General features: G+C 30.3%; 1 protein-coding gene across 1 annotated transcript; it reads left to right on the top strand.

The window, feature by feature from the left end:
* The first annotated feature begins 10,901 nt into the window (after window positions 1–10,901).
* LOC133669308 (uridine kinase-like protein 3) lies at window positions 10,902–19,517 on the top strand. Its single transcript, XM_062089400.1, has 15 exons — window positions 10,902–11,211; window positions 11,698–11,860; window positions 12,675–12,766; window positions 13,091–13,160; window positions 13,450–13,565; window positions 14,651–14,747; window positions 15,876–15,955; window positions 16,621–16,815; window positions 16,991–17,074; window positions 17,210–17,270; window positions 17,660–17,720; window positions 18,203–18,296; window positions 18,409–18,481; window positions 18,721–18,803; window positions 18,913–19,517. Exons 2-15 carry the CDS (start codon window positions 11,707–11,709, stop codon window positions 19,087–19,089), a joined length of 1,437 nt encoding a protein of 478 aa, XP_061945384.1. The 5' UTR covers window positions 10,902–11,211; window positions 11,698–11,706; the 3' UTR covers window positions 19,090–19,517.
* Window positions 19,518–19,803: the final 286 nt, after the last annotated feature.

Genomic DNA, 19,803 nt, shown 5'->3' with positions numbered 1-19,803 from the left:
GCGGATATAAAAATACGGGGATGTTTTGACTTGAAAGCGTCCCGCCAAGTGGAATGCAACGAGGGAGCAAATCAGATGATGACAAGTGTGGTCATTTCTGGGGCCCCTGGATAGTTGGACTGGACGGCAGGATCAGGGCAAAATGATGGCATGGATTGCTTTACAAAACTTTGGACTATGATTTTGTTATGACTTTTTATTTATTTTTTTAATTAATTAATAAATAACGTGACCGTGTCTTTTGCTAGTAAAAGTGTCCGTTATGATACATGTTCATTCCACACCATGCAATGCTCTCCTCCTGTACAGGAGGATCATGATTCATGAGCGGTGGTGGATCCAGACCATCTGATGTTGGTGTTGGTGATGATCACTATGGTAAATTTTAAATTTTTATGTTTTTTAAATTGTTTTAATATATTAATGAAAATAATATTCTAAAAAAATAAACAAAATATTATTTTAATACATTTTAAAATTAAAAACACCTGTTATTACATTTACAAACAAATCATGAGGCTCAACATTATTTTATTTTTAATTTTTTTCCTGCCAACGGCATCCTAGTGTTTGGTGAAGAAACAAGAAAAAAAGGCAGTAGATTCTCCTTGGCAAAATGAAAGCACAAATCGCAAATTTAAAAAGGAGCTTTGTCGTTTTGTTACATAACAGTTTTATTTCTTAAATCGAGATGTTTTTCAATTATTTTTATATTTAAAACTGTATTTTAGTATATTTTAAAAATATATTTAACTTTCTTAAAATATCAAATTATTTTTTTAATATTTTTAAATAATCTTGACGTGCTAAATCTATTCTTAGCTGAGATTCAGTTACCTAAATATTTTATCATAGAACATTACAGAACATTTCTTTTTTTATTTTTTTTTATTTTTTTATTTCTTGATGGGGTAGTTGCTCAACTAATGGAAAGAGCATCATATATATATATATATATATATATATATATAGAGAGAGAGAGAGAGAGAGAGAGAGAGTAGAATAAAGGCAAGAACAGTAAGTAGTCGTTGCATATTTTTTGAAAAGAAGAAGAGGCAAAGGACATGAGCCCTCCATTTCAGAACGTTGGATCCCATAATTCAAATGATTGCAGAGGCAAACTTTCTTCTCTCTCTTTGGGCCCCACGTAATGTAATGGACCAGTTAGAGGGAGGTTCCCCCACCAGAATAGAAGGTTTCTCATTGGCTATGTTTTTGTTACGTGGTAAGTGGTTTTGGAGAAATTATTTTTTTAATTTTTTTTTATTTATATTTATCATTAAAAAAGATTGATCAATGAAAAATAATTTTTAGTCAAAAAAATTTATCTTGATTTTTAAAAAAGTGTTTTTCTGAAAAATTTGGACAGAAAACACTTTCCGGAAGTTATGAAAAATTTAGAAATGTCATATTATTTGCTGATTATATCAAATTTGGTTCTCAAACTTTTAATTGTTATATATTTTTTGTTTTGAATATTTATTTTTTAATTTCATCTCTTAAAATTTAATTTTTATATTACCTTTGGTTTTTATTTTTATAATTGTTATTTGCTTTTCTCTTACTATTTTTTTATTGAAATTTTTTATCTATCAAATTTAATACTCATTCTTTTGATTGTTACTTAATTTATTTGAAATAATTTATGAAATGTTAATTATTATTATTTTAATTTCTTCACCTTTTAATTTTATTTTATTCTTTAGATTTGATTTCTATTATTTTTATTATTATTTATTTTATTTAAGATAATTTATGGAATTATTTTTTTTTTCAATTTCATCATCATTCAACTTTTTAATTTGTAAGATTTGTTTCTGATTATTTTAATAAACTTAAAAAAATAAAACAGTAATAAGTTATTTTTTAACTCATTTTTCATGACATAACCAAACACTAGAAAATGTTTTCTAACTTATTTTCCATTACATTACCAAATATCAAAAAATAATTCACTTTCCTAGAATTTATTTTCCCGAAATTCACTTTCCAAAAGGAAACTATTTTCCAACAAACAAACAGGCCTTAGTGTAATAATGGTTTTTTAAAATATTTTTTATTAAAAATAAATTAAATAATATTTTTATTATTTTAAAAAAATTATTTTTAATATTAGCACATTAAAATGATGCAAAAAAAATATTAATTTAAAGTAAAAAAATTAATTTTAAATTTTTCTGAAAATATTTTTTTAAAAGTAAAAACTAATAATTTAATATACCTAATTCGTCGTCCTCTTGTTGAATTGCTTTTACTTGCTTTTGTTAGGACTCGCCCTAGTTAGTTAAGGGGCATCTCTTGGAGAACACTTCGACGACAAGCATGTTTTACAGTACTAGAAAAGAGGATTTATTAGTGCGCAATCAAGGGTTTGTAATAATTTTTTTTTTTATATGGATTTTTTTCTCCGGGATAGAAGGTGTTTAAGGTTTAATTACGTTTTTTTTTAAGTATTTTTGTTAAAAATAAATTAAATTAATATTTTATTATTTTTAAAAAATTATTTTTGATATCAGTATATTAAAATGATCTAAAAATATTAAAAATGTATTAATTTAAGATAAAAAAAATAAAATTAATTTTAAAAAAATACTTTTAAAACATAATGACAAATAATCTCACTTATATAATCTTTACCTCTTTAGTTGAATTGCTTTTACTTGCTTTTGTTAGGACTCACCTTACCTAAGGGCATGCATCTCTGGGAGAAGACTTCGAACGTGTTTGGCAGTGTGGTTGCGGATGCTTTTCAAATAACTTTTCGTGTCAAAATACATGTCAATGATGTTTTTTTATTTTTAAAAAATTATTTTTAACATCAGCACATCAAAACGATTCAAAACGTATAAACCATATTAAATTTTAGCAAAAAAAACAAAAAAAATTTAAATTTTTTAAAAGCATAGCCGCAGTCGTGTTTCCAAATAGTACCTTCGACGACAAGCACGTTAGAGTAAAAAAGAGAGGATTTATTAGTGCGCAATCAAGGGAAGGGTTTGTAATGTATAGTGATTTCCATTTCCTTCGAGGAGGCGGCTTCTCTTGGAAACCAAAGAAAAACAGCATTTTTTGGGAAGAAGAACAATTGATGGGACTTCATGAACTGCAATCATTCTTCATTAATCCCATGCAATGGAAAGGTCACGAGAAAGAGAGATAAATATTTAACAACTTGGCTGGTCATTAGGGTTTATTTTTTTAGATCAAACCGGGTTTTATAGCTATGCCGCTCTTAAATCTTAATTAAATATAAATGTAACTTAGTTTCTTCATTTCCATTGTAATTTTTTGGAAAAAAAATAAAATAAATGGTATATTGAGATTAAAGGAAAAATGAAAAGATGTTTTAACAAAACAAGGATGAACAAGAGTCATTGATGACCACAAGCAATGCAATGCAATGCATGATGATTCATTCCGTGACAGAGAGATTAGGACAATGGAAGATCAACATGATTGGTTTTTTTTTTTTGTTTTTTTTTTTTTTGCTTTGGTGCCTTTATGATCATCTACGCGTGCTCTACCTTTTTATTAGTGAATGGGCTAGGGTTGTAATATTCATTACAACAGGCATGGCAATTGGCATGTATATCTTTTTAAATAAATAAATAAATAAATAATGTAATTTATTCTCGGATCACTTATGCAGCTTTGTATGAATTATGCATACACCAATATATTTATATATATAAAAACAAAATTAATTTATTCTCATGCATTTCCTTCTAGAATCGAACGCAACTCCAAAGGTTAATCTATCTAATACCAAAAACAAACCTCAAAAGGTTAATGGTATTTTCCCAGCCATTAATGGACTGGCCCATAAAAAGTTGATGGGCCCAAAGAAGGATTTTTCAATCCAGCTCTGTTGGGCCCTTTAGAATGAGAGCCAAGTAGCCCACATAAAGAAGGCTCAGATATCATATATTACCAATACACATAATATATATGAGAAAAGTAACCTATATTTTGTTTTTATACTTTAAAAGTGTTTTTCAAAAAATATAATTTTTTTTTATTTTCTTCAAATTAATTTTTTTAGTAATTTATATCATTTTGATGTGTTAATATCAAAAATAAATTTTAAAAATTTTAAAAAATATATTATTTGAATGTATTTTCAAAAAAATATATTTTAAAAAACAATCGATATCATAATATCAAACGGGCTCTGTATTGTTCATGTAAACATAAAATACTATTTATCATATAGTATTTTTTTTTAATTTATGTGATTTTCATGATTTTGAAAGATAAACGGTGTTAAAGAGAAAAGTTTCCCCTTGATAAGTGAAGTTGAGTGGTGTTCATAAAAAAAATTAAAAACTATGCCATGGCCTAAGCTTGGTTTAGGCTTGTGATACATGGTTTTTTAATATATTTAATTCCTACTTCAAAAAAAAAACTCTTGTTTTTTTTTTTACTCTACAGTTAATCCATACATTTTGTTTCTCTTATACAAATTTATAATATTTTTTCTAATGTTTTTAGCAGAGGTTACCATCAGATGATTTGACTGGGAAAATACAAGGCCCAGGTTTTCACCTCCCTCCCTTGCTAATCTTCTCATATTGTTGAACTGAAATTTATTCAGTAGTGCTCGCTTGCTAGATGACATTGACAATTGACAAGCCTTAGTTTTGTCCACACAGATGTCAATAACGACAAAACATGTGCTTGGACAGAGTTCCAGATTTTGGTGTTATGTTATTCCTTATCAAGTTGCCTGATGTATCCTTCGAAGACTCCTGCATCGCTTTAAGTCTTCCTGATTCTATCCAAGAAATTTCGATTATGGTGTAATTTTATCTAATATCTAGATTTATACTATAGAACATAATTTTAAATTTCACCATTCAATCGGGTTAGAATTTTATCTGGAATTTTTAGATATATTTTTCTATATTAAATTAAAACTTCAGGTTAATTAGAGTACAAGAAAGTCTTATTATACATTTCGGATGCAATATAGATTTTATTATTATGAAATTTTTTTAAAAAAACTTTTTTAATAATACAAGGATATTCTAGAGTTTATTTTTAAAAATTATTTAATTTAACAAGTATCTTTAATGAATAACAATATAGTTTTTAAATGTAACAGAGATTTTCTTAATGTTTCAAAATCAAGTTTTTTACTAGGATTCCTTGGCTCCGCAAGAAAATAAAATATAAAGAATTTAATAGCAGGTAGATTTTGGGCTGTTTTATTTTATTATTTGATTATTTACATTTAATTTAGAATACTGTTAGTTTAGGTTTGGTTTGATCTAAAATTAATGTTTATTACTATTTTAGATATTAAACTTGTGATAATTAGGCATTAAATTAAATTAATTGGTTTACAACCAAAAAGATATATTAGAACTGTGTAAAGGTAGGCTCAAACTTCAAATAGCAGTCTCATTTATGATTGGAGCGTTTGAAGTGGAAACGTGAAACTTCTTAATTTTGAGGGCTAGGCAGGTAATTTTTGGCCTTTCTATTTTCTATTTTCTATTTCTGGGATTGTGACCTTCCAAGGCGACATTAATGACTTCATCACAGAACACTAATAATGCATTTAATGAATTAGATCACACACCAGGTCATTATTTCTGTACATAGTTATTAAACTCAAACTCCACTGGTTTGGATAATATAATAAAAAATAAAAATAAATAAATTATAAAATTTATTTCAATAGATTCAATATTAAATTATAAAAACAAAAATAAAAAATTAATTAAAAAAAAAAAAACTTGAATTAATCAAGTTAATCCACCAAACTCATATCATAAGTGTAAGACAACTTAATAAAACAAATCTCATATTAAAAGAAAATAGTATAATAAAACCTCTTTTAGTTTATATTTAATTTAATACATGGCCATTTTTCCTATCGTATTGGTCCTTCATTAGCTATGCCCCTCTTCGTCGCGATTCCACATTTTTTTTTGCATTAAAAGCGATGTACAAGTTTTGTCTATTCATTTCAAATAAATATGTAGATGCAATGACTCGGCTCATAACCTCGATAACTATAGTAATCAAACAAAGCTTTTTTAAAAATTGACCACAGTAACCTAGAAAAAAAAACATCTTAAAATATGTAATTGAATAAAAAAACACAAAAAAATTCTGGCTCAAGTAACCCTGAGGTTGCGTGATAAATATGTAATCTGAATAATAAGGGGCAAACCAACTATGTTTAACCTGCAAAATCTGTGGTCCATGTAATGAGATTAACATAACCCAATAGATTATTGTTTTAAAATCCGATCTAACTTGATAGTTTAACCCGTGATACATGTGATCCAGAGCTTAGGTCGGCCCAAGTCTCAACAAAAATATAGAAGAATTGAATTGGTATGTTCCTGTTAAAAAATCAAATCAACCCGTAACTCAATTGGTCTTGGAAAAACTCAATCCAAACTTGTTGACCTTCTTCTCTTTATTTTTATTTTCAACATAATATTATTTTTATATTTTTATAAAAAAATAAGTTGAACCTAGGTTAACCTTCCTAACCCATTACTCAAGACTTACTCGCGGTTAGTCCCCGAGTTGGGTTTAAAACCCATGCAATAAATAACTTCTAAAACTCATGACACTTGTTTCTTGGTGGGAATAACAAGAATCTGGATGATCCAAGTTGCTTGGAAATTGTGGGGGTGAAATTTCCCATGTTCTTCTTCATCCTTTGATTTTTTTGGTTTTGAGCCATTTTTTTAATTTGAAGATGCACAATATTTTCACCCACCAAATTAATTAGCCCCACGAGTGTGTGAATATTTTATTAATTACAAGGAAAAATATTCTAGTGGGTCATCAATAAGAACAGAACACTACTTTTATTTTGAGTTGAGTTGCCCATACGTGTTGGTTCTCGTATTACTCATCCTCATAGATGTAAACAAACATGAACCATAGCCTTGTGGTAAAGACTCTAGGTAGAAGCCGGTAGCTCTTAAACCCAAGTGATTTTTTATTTGATATTGAAGTTTTATTACTAAAGTTTTTTTTTTATTGCGATTCAATTATATTTTTTAAATTTTTTAGTTTTTTTTAATTTTAAATTAATTTTTTGATAATTTTAGATCATTTTAATATATTAATATCAAAAATAAAATTTAAAAAAATAAAAAAAATATTATTTTAAAATATTTTAAAATAAAAAATAATTTTGAAAGCAATATAACTAAACTTCCAAACAAGCTCCAACAAATAAGTGTTTGAAAGCGATGTTGTTTTTATTTTTAGATATCTTTTAAGAATACCTTTCACTTGAAAAAATATTAAATTTATATTTTAAAAAAACATTTCGATGATTTTGATATACTGATATAAAAAAAATTTAAAAAAATTATTTTGATATATTTTTAAATAAGAAACACATTTAAAAATATATCATACACTACAATACTAAATATATGTTACATAGTGAGAAGTTTTAACTATCCATTTCCATACCATGTATAAATTTTTGTTGAGAACTTTTATTCACCACAAAAAAATATAAACAACGAAAAAAAATGACATGGAAGGAATATTATTGTAGTAAAAACTAGGCATTATTTGTTTTTAATAATAAAGATATTTTCAAGCCAATTTGCATATCCATTAAGACTGAATCGTTTTTCAAATGATTTTAAAGATATATATATTAACTTGATATGTTTAAAATAATTTTTCTCTAAATTTTGAATAAAAAATCAAAATTAAGTATATATCTACCAAAGGAATCCCTCAAAGTTAACTATATACTAATAAAAATTCAAGAAAAATCATGTATGCTCATATATCTGACAATATTTTTCTAGAATCATTTTCCAAAACCTCACTCAATTATTTAGACTTGGAGATTTATTAATGGAATCCATTCATTTAACAAGTAAGATTTGTTTCTTAAAAAATAATATTGGAAAGTATATTTCTATAAAACTAATAATATTATTTGATTTATTAATATGTTAAAAAAAGAAACATACCCAAAGGAAAACAAAATGGAAAGTTGTCATAAATAAATAAATAAATCAGGAAGGGCAAATCTCAATCATTGCAAAAATATAAATCTCCAAATCCCCATCGAACTTTTTTTTTACTAGAAACTAGAAAGATTCGAAGCCTACGTGGATCCTCCTCCTCATTCTAATCCAGCACCACCACCTTTTCAAAATATGGATGACAGGTGGCGGTTGTTGGTGCGGTGGAGCAGTCCTCTTGCACTTCCTTTCACCACTTTCTTTTGATTTACATGAGTGATTTTTTTTTTTGGGTTACAGTGGAAAAAGACTAAACAATTTTAGGGAAGCTAATTTCCATGATATCTGCTAGAAGAAGCTGTTGCAAGCCTTGAGGAGACTCATCCCATATCATCAGATCATTGTCGCAGGAAATTGCAAGCTTTGCCATAAAATTAGCACAAAAATTAACCTCTCTAAATGTATGTTCGATTCTGACAGTCCAGTCTTGACTCATTAATTTTCTAATCTCGAAAATAGGAGCCCTGTACTTATGGAAACCCATTTGATTAGTAGATAACAATCTAAGAGCATCCTTTGAGTCTGAGTGACAAATTATCTTGCGATATCCTCGATCCCAAACCAGCTTCAATCCTTTAGCAATAATTAGTAACTCTGGAAGAAGGTTGCAAGCAACGCTTGCAAAGACAGTAAATCTAACAAGAAAATTTCCCGTACTGGCCCTAATTAAACCACCAGCTCCAATCCTACCAAGGTTACCGAGAGAGCTACCATCAACATTAATCTTTACAAAATCCCAAGGAGACCGTTGCCATAAGATCTGGATTGTTTCTTTGGTTACCTTCATATCTTCTCCTCAAGCCATATGAAAATCAGTAGCCATTCTCCAAATATTCCTCCTCAACCAAACATCACCTTCATAGTGGTTTTCGAAAGCAAAACAGTTTCTCTACCTCCAGATCCACCATAAAGCTGAAAGAAACATATGACCCTGGTCTGAATCCACTTGCTGAATAATCCAGTCCACAATATTCCCATCAAGAAAATTAGTTGCTCCAATGAAACCAAGTTCCTGCCAAACCTCCCAAGCTCTTCTACAATCCCTAATACAGTGCCAAGTATCCTCGACAGCAAATTGGCAGCTAGGACTGCCCTGATTGTCTGTTAACCTCCTCCTAAATCGAAGTATGTTTGTTATTTACATGAGTGATTTGATTAACTTTTACCTAGATTAATTTTATAAATTTTAAAGTTAACAACTATATAAATCTTTAGTAATTTTAAAAGGATTCAAACTCGTGAGTCGTGATTATTAAAAAAATAAACCCAAAACTTAACTAGTTTAATTGAACTACCTCTTAAAGTTCACTTTCTTTTTATAACCAGTAGAGTTGCTCTCTCATCGTGTTATATTATTTTATTATTATTTTTTTAGTCATGATTTATTTTTATGTTAAAAAAATTTAAAAAACTTTATTTGAATATATTTTTAATTAAAAAATATTTTTAAAAATACCCAGCACTATAATACTAAAATATTAATGATTTTTACTTTCATTACATGCTTAATAAATATTATTTTTAAATTCTATCTTCTTGTATACGAGTTACACTTAGGCCCCGTTTGTTTGCTAGAAAATAGTTTTTTTTGGAAAGTGAATTCCAGAAAAGTGAATTCCGGGAAAGTGAATTATTTTATAATGTTTGGTAGTGTAATGAAAAATAAGTTGGAAAACACTTTTCAGTGTTTGGTTATGTCATGGAAAATGAGCTGAAAAATAACTTATTAATGTTTTATTTTTCTCAAGTTTATTAAAATAATGAGGAGTAAATCTTACAAATTAAAAAGTTGAATGAGAATGAAATTGAAAAAAAAAATAATTTTATAAATTATCTCAAATAAAATAAATAATAATCAAAATAATAGAGATTAAATCTTAAAAAAAAATGAAAGATGAAGAAATTAAAATAATAATAATTAACATTTCATAAATTATTTCAAATAAAATAAGTAACAATCAAAAGAGGATCAAATTTGATAAATAAAAAATTTCAATAAAAAAATGATAAGAGAAAAACAAATAACAATTATAAAAATGAGGACCAAAGTCATTATAAAAAATAAATTTTAAGAGATGAAATTGAAAAATAAATATTAAAAACAAAATATATATAGCAATCAAAAGTTTGAGAACTAAATTTGATATAAACAGCAAATAATATAACATTTCTAAATTTTTCACAACTTTTAGAAAGTGTTTTCGCTTAAATTTTCCAGAAAAACACTTTTCAAGAAACAAACATAGCCTTAGTTAGTCTTTTCTAGTAAAAAATATAAAAATAAAAAATATATATTTTGAGGATAGTTCTATACTTTGTTTTTTTTTTTAATTATGAAAAGTAACTAAGCGTTAGCTTAAAACATATAATATATTTTTTATATGAAAAACAAATTCATTTTTTTCTTTAATTAAATGCACAAAAGCCGGGCACTAATGGGAATTTACAAGAGTTCTTGTTTTTTCCAAATACTCGAAGCAATTTCCAATAAGAAAACAATCTCACGTGCATATGATCGATTTACTCGACTCGCGGCACTTGATTTTATTAATAGAATAAATAATAATTAAATATATAAATACATGGGTTTTGGTGAAATGCTAACAATCCATATTTTTTTTTAATAAATGCACACTGATATTATGGGAGTATTTTTAAGAAGATTTATTCTCAGATAATAAAAAGATGATCTTAGAATAATATATATCATAATATTAATTAATTAAATAAATTATTATTTTGTAGAAAACGTAATATATATATATATATATATATATATATAAGGAACAAAAATATATTGTTTTTTTGGTTAAAAATAAAAATATCATTTTAATATAATTTTAAAATAATAGAAGTACATGTGTATTCATCGTCTTCGCCTCTTCCGTATCCATACAGTAATCAAACACCTCGAGGAGTATATTAGAAGCTTAGACTTTGGTGCAAGGTCTCCCTTCAAAGATACTGAAAAATCAGTTGTGTTTGAATAAGCCATTCAGCCATATTAACACAGAAGCACTCGCTCCCTTCCCCTCTCCTTCTGCTGTTAAAAACACCACCAGCCTCTTCCTAATAATAATAATACTATCTTTAAACAGTTATCTGTTAATTTTCCAAAATAAATATCTATATTTTTATAAATCTCTCCCGCTCTCATTGATCTCTAAAATTTAAAGCTTTACACCAGGTACAGTCTTTTTTTTTTAAATTTTTAATTGATAAATTATTTCTTGTTTAATTGATCAAATCTAAAATCTCAAGCTTTTTTTTTATGAATTGAATTTATTATTTTTGATTGCTTTGTGTGTTCATTAACTGATCTCTGTTTTGTGTGGATTAAAAATTGTAAAAAGAGTGACCCTGTGGTGTCATTTTGATGATTAATGTGATGGGGGATTGATGTTTTTGTGGTATGTAAGGAAAGGGAGGTTGTAGTGATGCTGACACTTTTGTTGGGATGTTTTCATGATTGTATTTTTCAGCTTTTTAAGAGCTATGACTATGGAACTTAGTGATTGTTGATGAACTAGAGAATGCAATAATTGACTTGGTTGCCCTTTGATGATTTGGAATGAAATATTTTATATTTATGTAGAAAGTGGGATTCTTTCAAGTTATGAAGTGGGATTAATGCGAAAATTGGTTGAGAATAATGGGTTCTTTTTGTTTGTAGGATTTGTTCATGGATTCTAAATCAGTCGAGGATATGATAGAGGCATCATCAGGGGTTCATTTTTCTGGGTTTCATATGGATGGTTTGGAGATGACAAATACAGAGGTGGGACAACCGACAACTTCAGCAGCTGAAGAGATGTGTAAGCAACCCTTTGTTATTGGTGAGTCAGTGACTGTTCTTTTTGTCAATTTTCATTTAGCTGGAAGCCAGTAGCTCTTCAAATCTTTGATATAGGTTCTCAGTGAATTGTTAATGATCGGTGCATACTGAGAGTTGTTGTATGATTCTTTTCTTGTTTTATGGGATCAAAGCAGTGGTTGCAGAAATTCACTTTCTATAATTTTTTTCCACTGGTATTGTATTTTAGCATGCCCGTGGAGACAGTGAGAAGAGAACAGATTGGAGAGACCTCATTTGCATTTATTTACCATCAGCACAAAAGACATGTTTTATGCTTATGTGCATGCAAATTGGCTCATGCTTATAGTGATAATGCATTAAGGAAGTGGTTTCATATTGGTTTGGCAGAACATGCGCTTGACATGTACCTTCTTCTTCCATTACAAACTTCTAACTATTTTACTCTTACCTCTCAATTGAATATTTTTCAACAGCAGTTATTAGAGTGCTTTAACCAGAAAATGAGAACAACAGAAGATATAAAAATACAGCGAGCAGAGCATATGCATTTTAAGAGTGAAAAAATGAGTCTTTATGTGGGTAATGAAATTGGAATCATCTAACTTAGGAAGGTGCATAACATGGATGCTAAAAGAATGGAATAATCTTGTACCAAGTTTTGCTCTTAAAGTTTACCCAGTCAGTCAAGAAATAGGTGAAGCTGGTTTTGGTTTAGATTTTAGGCTTAGATTTGGCGAAGTAAATTAAAATGGGAGGGAGAGTTGCAAACAGGGATATGATACTGAAGAAAAAGAAATCTTGATAGTTGTCATTTTAACTATTTTGTGGTACAGGAGTCGCTGGTGGAGCAGCATCTGGGAAGACTACAGTTTGTGATATGATCATTCAACAGCTTCATGATCAGCGTGTGGTACTTGTTAACCAGGTAATGACTCCCTGATTCTGCTTAAGTTTTGGAAATCAGATGCAGAAAGTTCTTTCATTAAAAAATTTGACACCTTTCAGAGTTAACAAAATTGAACAGTTGGGGGAAACTCCATTAACTGTATCCCTTTTGCAATTTTTAGCTTTACAGTTTGCTTTTTTCTGATCGTGTTTTATTTTAATGGGTATGGGGTTGCCTATTTTAGAAAAGGATCTTATAATGAATCATGGTATTAAACATTGAGCTCTTAGTCATAAAAGTTTGGTGCTATTATCAGGATTGATTCAATGTACAAGTAAATATTGTTCATGGATGAAATGGCAGGATTCTTTTTATCATGATCTAACTGAAGAGGAACTTACAAGAGTTCACGAGTACAACTTTGACCATCCTGGTGAGTAGACTTCTCTAAGATACATTGTGCTATTTAAGGGATCTTACAGCGCTGTTAACCAAAATAAGCATGATTCCGGGGGGGGGGGGTCTTGTTCTGTTTTATGTCATGCATTGAGTTCCTGCTTTCTCTTATCATTTTCCAAACCATGAACATGCTGCAATGTTCTTCTGTAGTGAAGGTATTTAAGGGCAGAACTCTGGCTAATTATTTTGAGATGGTGGGGGTAAATTTCTTGCATGGTGAATGCTATATTGCCCTTTTAGCAAAATATTTCTCTTGTTGTCAGATGCATTTGACACTGAGCAACTACTATGTGCTATGGAGAAGTTGAGGCATGGGCAAGCAGTAGATATTCCAAATTATGACTTCAAGAGTTACAAAAACGTTTTTCCTGCAAGAAGGGTACAGTTTTCCTATGCTCCCCTTGTCTTGAAAAACATAACTCTCCTTGATATATGCCAAATCCTATTGCAGATATCTGCAATTTGAAGCTGGCTTCATATAAACTTGGGTTTTGTACTATCATAACAAATGTTCTTCAGAATTTTATAAGATTTTGGTGTGGTATTTACTTGAAGGCTTTGTTATCTATATCGATATATATTTTCCAGGAGCCATTATTTAGTGAGGGTAAAGTCATTAGATTGTGACCATAAGGTTGCAAAAGGAGTTATGAGTAGCTGTTTCATGCAAATATGTTGAAGGTAGGACCATTTACCATTTCAAATCCTTCCTTCTTGGAGTCTTGGACAGTGATAGGCGGGACCTTAATTGGATAGTGGTAATTGTATTGCCTGGCTCTATGTTCACATGCTACTTGTAAAATTCTTAAGGTTGAGCAAGATTGTTAGTGAAGCTATAAATTTACTTATATCTAGATTTTTTGTGTTTTGCCTTGTGTTATTTTGGGTTCTGTGGCATATATGGTCAACTATGGAATTTTATGGAACAAAGGCAGCATGATCTAGCTCAAAAGATAATGGAATTTATATTTCTAAGGAAAAGAAAAAGGCGAAAAACTAAAGGGAACAATACTATATTATGATTGTATTATACTAATTGCATAGTTGGATTCCTCCTTTTTCTTTGTCTAAACGGGGCTCTTGTTTGAGATAGGGAACTATTAAAACAATAAAAAAAGAAGTGAAACTTCAGTAATTAGCAGTTTTTTACATTTCCACATTAATGATTTTGATCTTTTTGTCAGTGACCAGGGTGTACAGATGTGATTTTTTTTTTGATGCGTGGCTTCATATTAATTATTTGTGGACAAATGTTTCCTTCTATGTTTCAGCTGTACATGCCATGTTACACTTACCAGTACACTACCATAACCATGCTGAAATTTCCCTACACGATTTTTGAATACTTCTTCCATGATGTCTTTGTACAACGTTTAGTGATTGGACTCATGAAATGTAAATCTCATGTTTGATTCTTCAATGTGCATCACATTCTGAACTCTCATTGCTACAAATATTTTCCAGGTCAATCCATCAGATGTTATAATATTGGAAGGCATTCTTATTTTCCATGATCCTCGCATTCGAGAGCTGATGAACATGAAGATATTTGTCGATACAGGTTATTTAGTTTTCCAGCTATCAATTAACTTTGGCATCACTATATTATCTAAACAAACTAAAAGAACTGGAGTTTCTTATGGTGCTTACTATTATATAAACAGTGAAGCACCTTAATATGTTTTTTAAATCATTTTATAACAATTACATGTCATAGTGCGCATGGCATGGGTGTAGGTCATGGGTTGAAATCTCACTGGCAGCAGTATTTCCTTCCAGGAGATAGATGATATGTCATCTATCTAATTATTTGGATTTTAATAATTTCTTTTCAATTATAATGCATCTGATATAAAAATAATACTACTAATAATAAATTGTTCATGAAAATTCAATTCAATTTTTTTATTATTCTTAAAATCTTTAAATAGATTTTAAACATGATTTTATCACATTTAAAATGTTTTTGGCTTTCAATCACATAAAATATGGACATATTATTTTGATTTTTTTTTTCAAATTGCTTTAACAATCATAAAATATTTGTTTTTTAATAGAAACAATGATTCCAGTTAAAAAACTTGCATTTGCTAAGATAAAAAAGAAATATATTAATAAGAAAATTTATCTTGAGTGAAATTGTTTTTCAAAACAACTGAATTTTCAAGTTTAATAACAATGCCAAAGAATTCTCTAAGACCTGATTTCTTTTTTGCATTTAAAATTTTTTGGTCCCTCCGCAGTGTAGCGCGGGCATACAAACTAGTATAACCTATAGGGGGACATTGTTGGAAGATGTGAGAGTTCATAAAATGTGTCTAGAGCTTTTGTGGCATGTTATATTTTAGTTGTAGCCTTGAGGAATATCACAATCCTTAACCTTGCTGGATGGGTTATTGAAGCTTTTTACTGGAAACCTATCCTTTTCAGTATCTCAGATTATCTCAAGTAGCAATTGGTTTTTTTCTTTAACAAAATGTTTACACATGCCTGACTTTCTGCATTCCCCCGTTGCCAAACACGACAATTTTATGTTGTTTCGGTTCCTCAACATGTTTCTGCCATTTTTCTTTTCATTTTGTTTTGGAACCAATAGGTTCTGATGTTCCTTATAAAATGATTCAATATACCACACAAATATAACTTATTTGTAGCACTATCACTTGACATTGTTCAATTTTCAGCGCAGATGCTGATGTACGTCTGGCAAGGAGAATAAGGCGTGATATTGTTGAGAAGGGTAGAGATATTGCTACAGTACTTGATCAGGTTAGTGGTTTTTTAACTCGGAGGTTGCATCATGAACTGACGGGTGCCTAAAAGTTGAATTATTCTTTCTTTTCTTGCATTATTCTCTACAGTTTTATAGAAAGTAAAATCCAGGGAATCTAAAATTTTCCTTTGTTGGTTGTTAAATGTGGTGGAAAAAAAAAACAAGGGAAAATTGATGAAGAACTTTTATGTTTTACTGCCTGTACCCACTCAATTTTTTCAACTTAGAGCACGTGAGGTTTGGACAAGAGAGATAGGAAGTGATTTCCTACATCTCCCCTTTGTTCTTTCCTTTCTTTTTATCTTATTTTCTACCCATGCTATCCCAAAATGATTGTCATTCTTCCTTTTTCACCTTTAGGATGTTAAGAACTTAGTCTGTTTGTAATCTCACCTTTTCCTTGTCGACTCCATCTTTAAAGAAAAAAATCAGTTTCCTTTTCATTTGCTATTAATTTTGGAGGGTGAACAACATCACATGAGATTTATGTAGTCTTGTTATTTTTTCCTTTTGATTTAAAATACTTATTTAGTGATCAAGATAATCTTAAAGTAAGCAAACCAATAGAAAGCCTTTACGTGTGAGCTAATTTTCATCTCTTCTATTAGGCAATCATGGTGTGTGACCTTTTGTGGGAATTGACAGAATTCTTTTGATGCAGTACTCAAAATTTGTGAAGCCTGCTTTTGATGATTTCATACTCCCAACAAAGAAGTATGCTGACATCATCATTCCTCGTGGAGGAGATAATCATGTAGCCATTGATTTGATTGTGCAACATATTCGTACAAAGCTTGGCCAACATGATATGTGTAAAATATACCCCAATTTATATGTCATTCAATCAACTTTTCAGGTATGGCATCCTACTCACCAATCAAACCTAACAATGGGGGTTATGTATTCTAATGGAGATCTACATTAATCTTGATTAAGCAGCATATCTTACCTGCTTTTCTGGTTCTGTGTACTGTATTGTTGTTTGCTTCTTTGCTTATTTAGATCCAACAATTCTTGCCTGTCTCATGCAGATACGCGGTATGCATACTCTAATACGTGATTCTCAGACAACAAAACATGACTTTGTTTTTTATGCTGACAGGTTGATTCGTTTGGTGGGTTTATATTTTCTTAATTAATGTTTATTTTATTATTATTTTTTAAATTTTTTTTTTGCTTGAGAGTCGATATAGTGACCTTTTCTTTTATTCAGTTTGTTCACTCATCCAATCTCCTGTTATGCATGCCAGGTTGTTGAACATGGTCTGGGACATCTACCATTTACGGAAAAGCAGGTGACCACTCCCACCGGTAAGCTGACAGCTCAGTGTTCTGAGAATCTTTAGGCTACTCAGGTCTTGATTTCAAGTTTACTTTTACCTGGTATTTATTTTGTCAATGAGAGATGAAATCTTGGAGAAATATTTGATGTTTATTCTTCAAATAAAAAGGTTTATACTTTCATTTTACTAGATACTTAAAACATGAATGATGAGCATGTTGGCACCCTGGTAACAGAACTTGTATTACTTGTGATGGTGCGTTTGTAGTTGCAGGATTAGGAAGATGACTTACTCCTACTCATTTCATACTCTTTAAGTGATGGGTCCATATTTCTCATCTGAGGTGGTTGTTTTTTTAGTTTTGTAACTGTAACTGCTTGGATCTTACTTTCCACATTTTTTTCCTGTGTGATGCAGGGTCAGTTTACACTGGTGTGGACTTCTGTAAGAGGTTATGTGGTGTCTCTGTTATTAGGAGGTACTTGTACGATATCAATTTATGAAGCAGTGGATTGATATGTTCCACTGTCTGCTTAATATTTTGACTTACTGGTATGTTTTATTCTCTTGCATCTGTCACCAGCTACACATGAGATTGAATTATGTGGGCGATGGCAATAAGTTGGCAATAACTTGTATCTTTCTTCCTGCATGATTGATACCCACTGCAGTCTTAGGGAATTTCTTCTGCAGATAATATTATGCAAGAGCACTATGAAACCAACTCATTAGCTAGACTGTGTTAAGTTCTCAAGTTCATTGTGACAATCACATGAATGGGTAGCCTTAGATTTGATTTGATTATTTAGTTTCTTGATTAGAGGAAGATAATTAGGAACTGAATTGGAATCTGTAGCCCCAACAATGAATTTCTTATTGTTTACATTTTATGAACTTTTTCCTGCATCTTTCCCAACTGCATGACAAACAACTAAATATTCTCTTTTACATTATGACCAGTGGTGAGAGTATGGAGAATGCTTTACGAGCATGTTGTAAAGGCATCAAGATTGGGAAGATTCTTATTCATAGGGAAGGTGACAATGGTCAGCAGGTTTGTAAAAGCTTCTCTCTTTGTTTCCGAGCATGCGTCTGACTTCATATCTGTATGTGTCATACAATCACTGAGTTCTGGTTATTCTCTCAATGCTTCAACGCTTTGGCAGCTAATATATGAAAAGTTACCGCAAGACATCTCAGATAGACATGTGTTGCTATTGGATCCAATTCTAGGGACAGGTTTGTGTTTTTCACTATAGATTTTTGTTTTGGAATGAGTTAGTGATGATAAAAGTTTTACTACCTTCAAGGACTCATAAAAAATCTTTTTGTTTCTTTGTAACTTGACGGAAAAGACCGTTACTCGTGTCTTAAAATGCTACTGGCACTTCTAGACTCAATTGAACATGAAAATTACTCGATTGAGTATATCTCTTGCTCCACTAATTGGTATTAATGACTCTCTACCTTTTGTTCAGGCAATTCAGCTGTTCAGGCTATTTCTTTACTCATTAGCAAGGGTGTGCCGGAATCCCAGATCATATTTCTTAATCTCATATCTGTAAGCGAGTTCTGCCTACTCGATTTTTTGGTTTTATTTTTAGCCTACTCGTTATGAGACATTAATTTTGGAAATTCCTGTTTACAAATATACTATTTATGTCCACCAGGCACCTCAGGGAGTGCATGTGGTTTGCAAAAGATTCCCAAGAATAAAGATTGTAACATCTGAGATTGAAATTGGTTTGAATGAAGATTTCCGTGTTATACCTGGTATGGGTGAGTTTGGAGATAGGTATTTCGGTACAGATGACGAGTACCAACCAGTGGTGGCCTCTACACAATAGAGATATTAAAAGCTGTGCTGATTAATCTGCAAAGAGTTGGAGGCGAGCAGCCGAAACTGCCGGACTCTTTTATCTGCTGAGTTGTGCTATTTCAGTTTTCAACAAATTTTGACTCAAATTAAACCTATAGTTTCCTCCTTTCATTTTTATTTTCTTGAAACTTTGGGTCACACAGGGAGGTGTTTGATTCTGTCACCTAGTTCTGTGCAGACGGGTTTCATAGGAAAAAATAAAGAGAGCAAACAATCCATTATCAAAAAGTTACTCAGTCATTGCATGGCTTAGAGGAGAGATTACAGGCACCTACTTGGAACGTGATGGTGACAACCTCCTCATGATATATGTATCTGTGAACCCAGATATTTGATCTCATATATGGTGATACAATTTTATTGTGAACCATTATTTTGGTTCTACTAGAGGTTGAATATCCTTGTTTGATTCTTTGCTATTATTGTGGTGTATGCAAATTTTCTCATCCTAGCTACATGTTCCCTTTTGTTTTCTTCTACTCTACAATAGCAGGGAATTAATTTATCAAAAAATGAAGCTGAAATGAATTAGAAGGGACATTGACATTAATGGTTAGAAATTAGTGGCTGAGACAAATATAGATGTTTGCATCGATATCTTCAAATTTTGGAGGGAGCAAAGCTGCAGATGAGGCAAGAGCTTTTCCTTTTCCACACAATGCTTTTAGGATTCTCGAGCTGA

Source organism: Populus nigra, chromosome 1, assembly GCF_951802175.1.
Source record: "Populus nigra chromosome 1, ddPopNigr1.1, whole genome shotgun sequence".
Classification (NCBI taxonomy): Eukaryota; Viridiplantae; Streptophyta; class Magnoliopsida; order Malpighiales; family Salicaceae; genus Populus; species Populus nigra.
This window is presented reverse-complemented; position numbering and strand designations above follow the sequence as displayed.

Bases quoted from the DNA above. Each gene is read 5' to 3' on its own strand.
- LOC133669308 (XM_062089400.1), top strand. From the start codon at position 11,707: ATGGATTCTAAATCAGTCGAGGATATGATAGAGGCATCATCAGGGGTT. The intron at 12,767-13,090 runs GTAATGACTCCC...ATGAAATGGCAG, and splicing joins GTGTGGTACTTGTTAACCAG to GATTCTTTTTATCATGATCT. The intron at 17,271-17,659 runs GTAAGCTGACAG...TGTGTGATGCAG, and splicing joins GCAGGTGACCACTCCCACCG to GGTCAGTTTACACTGGTGTG.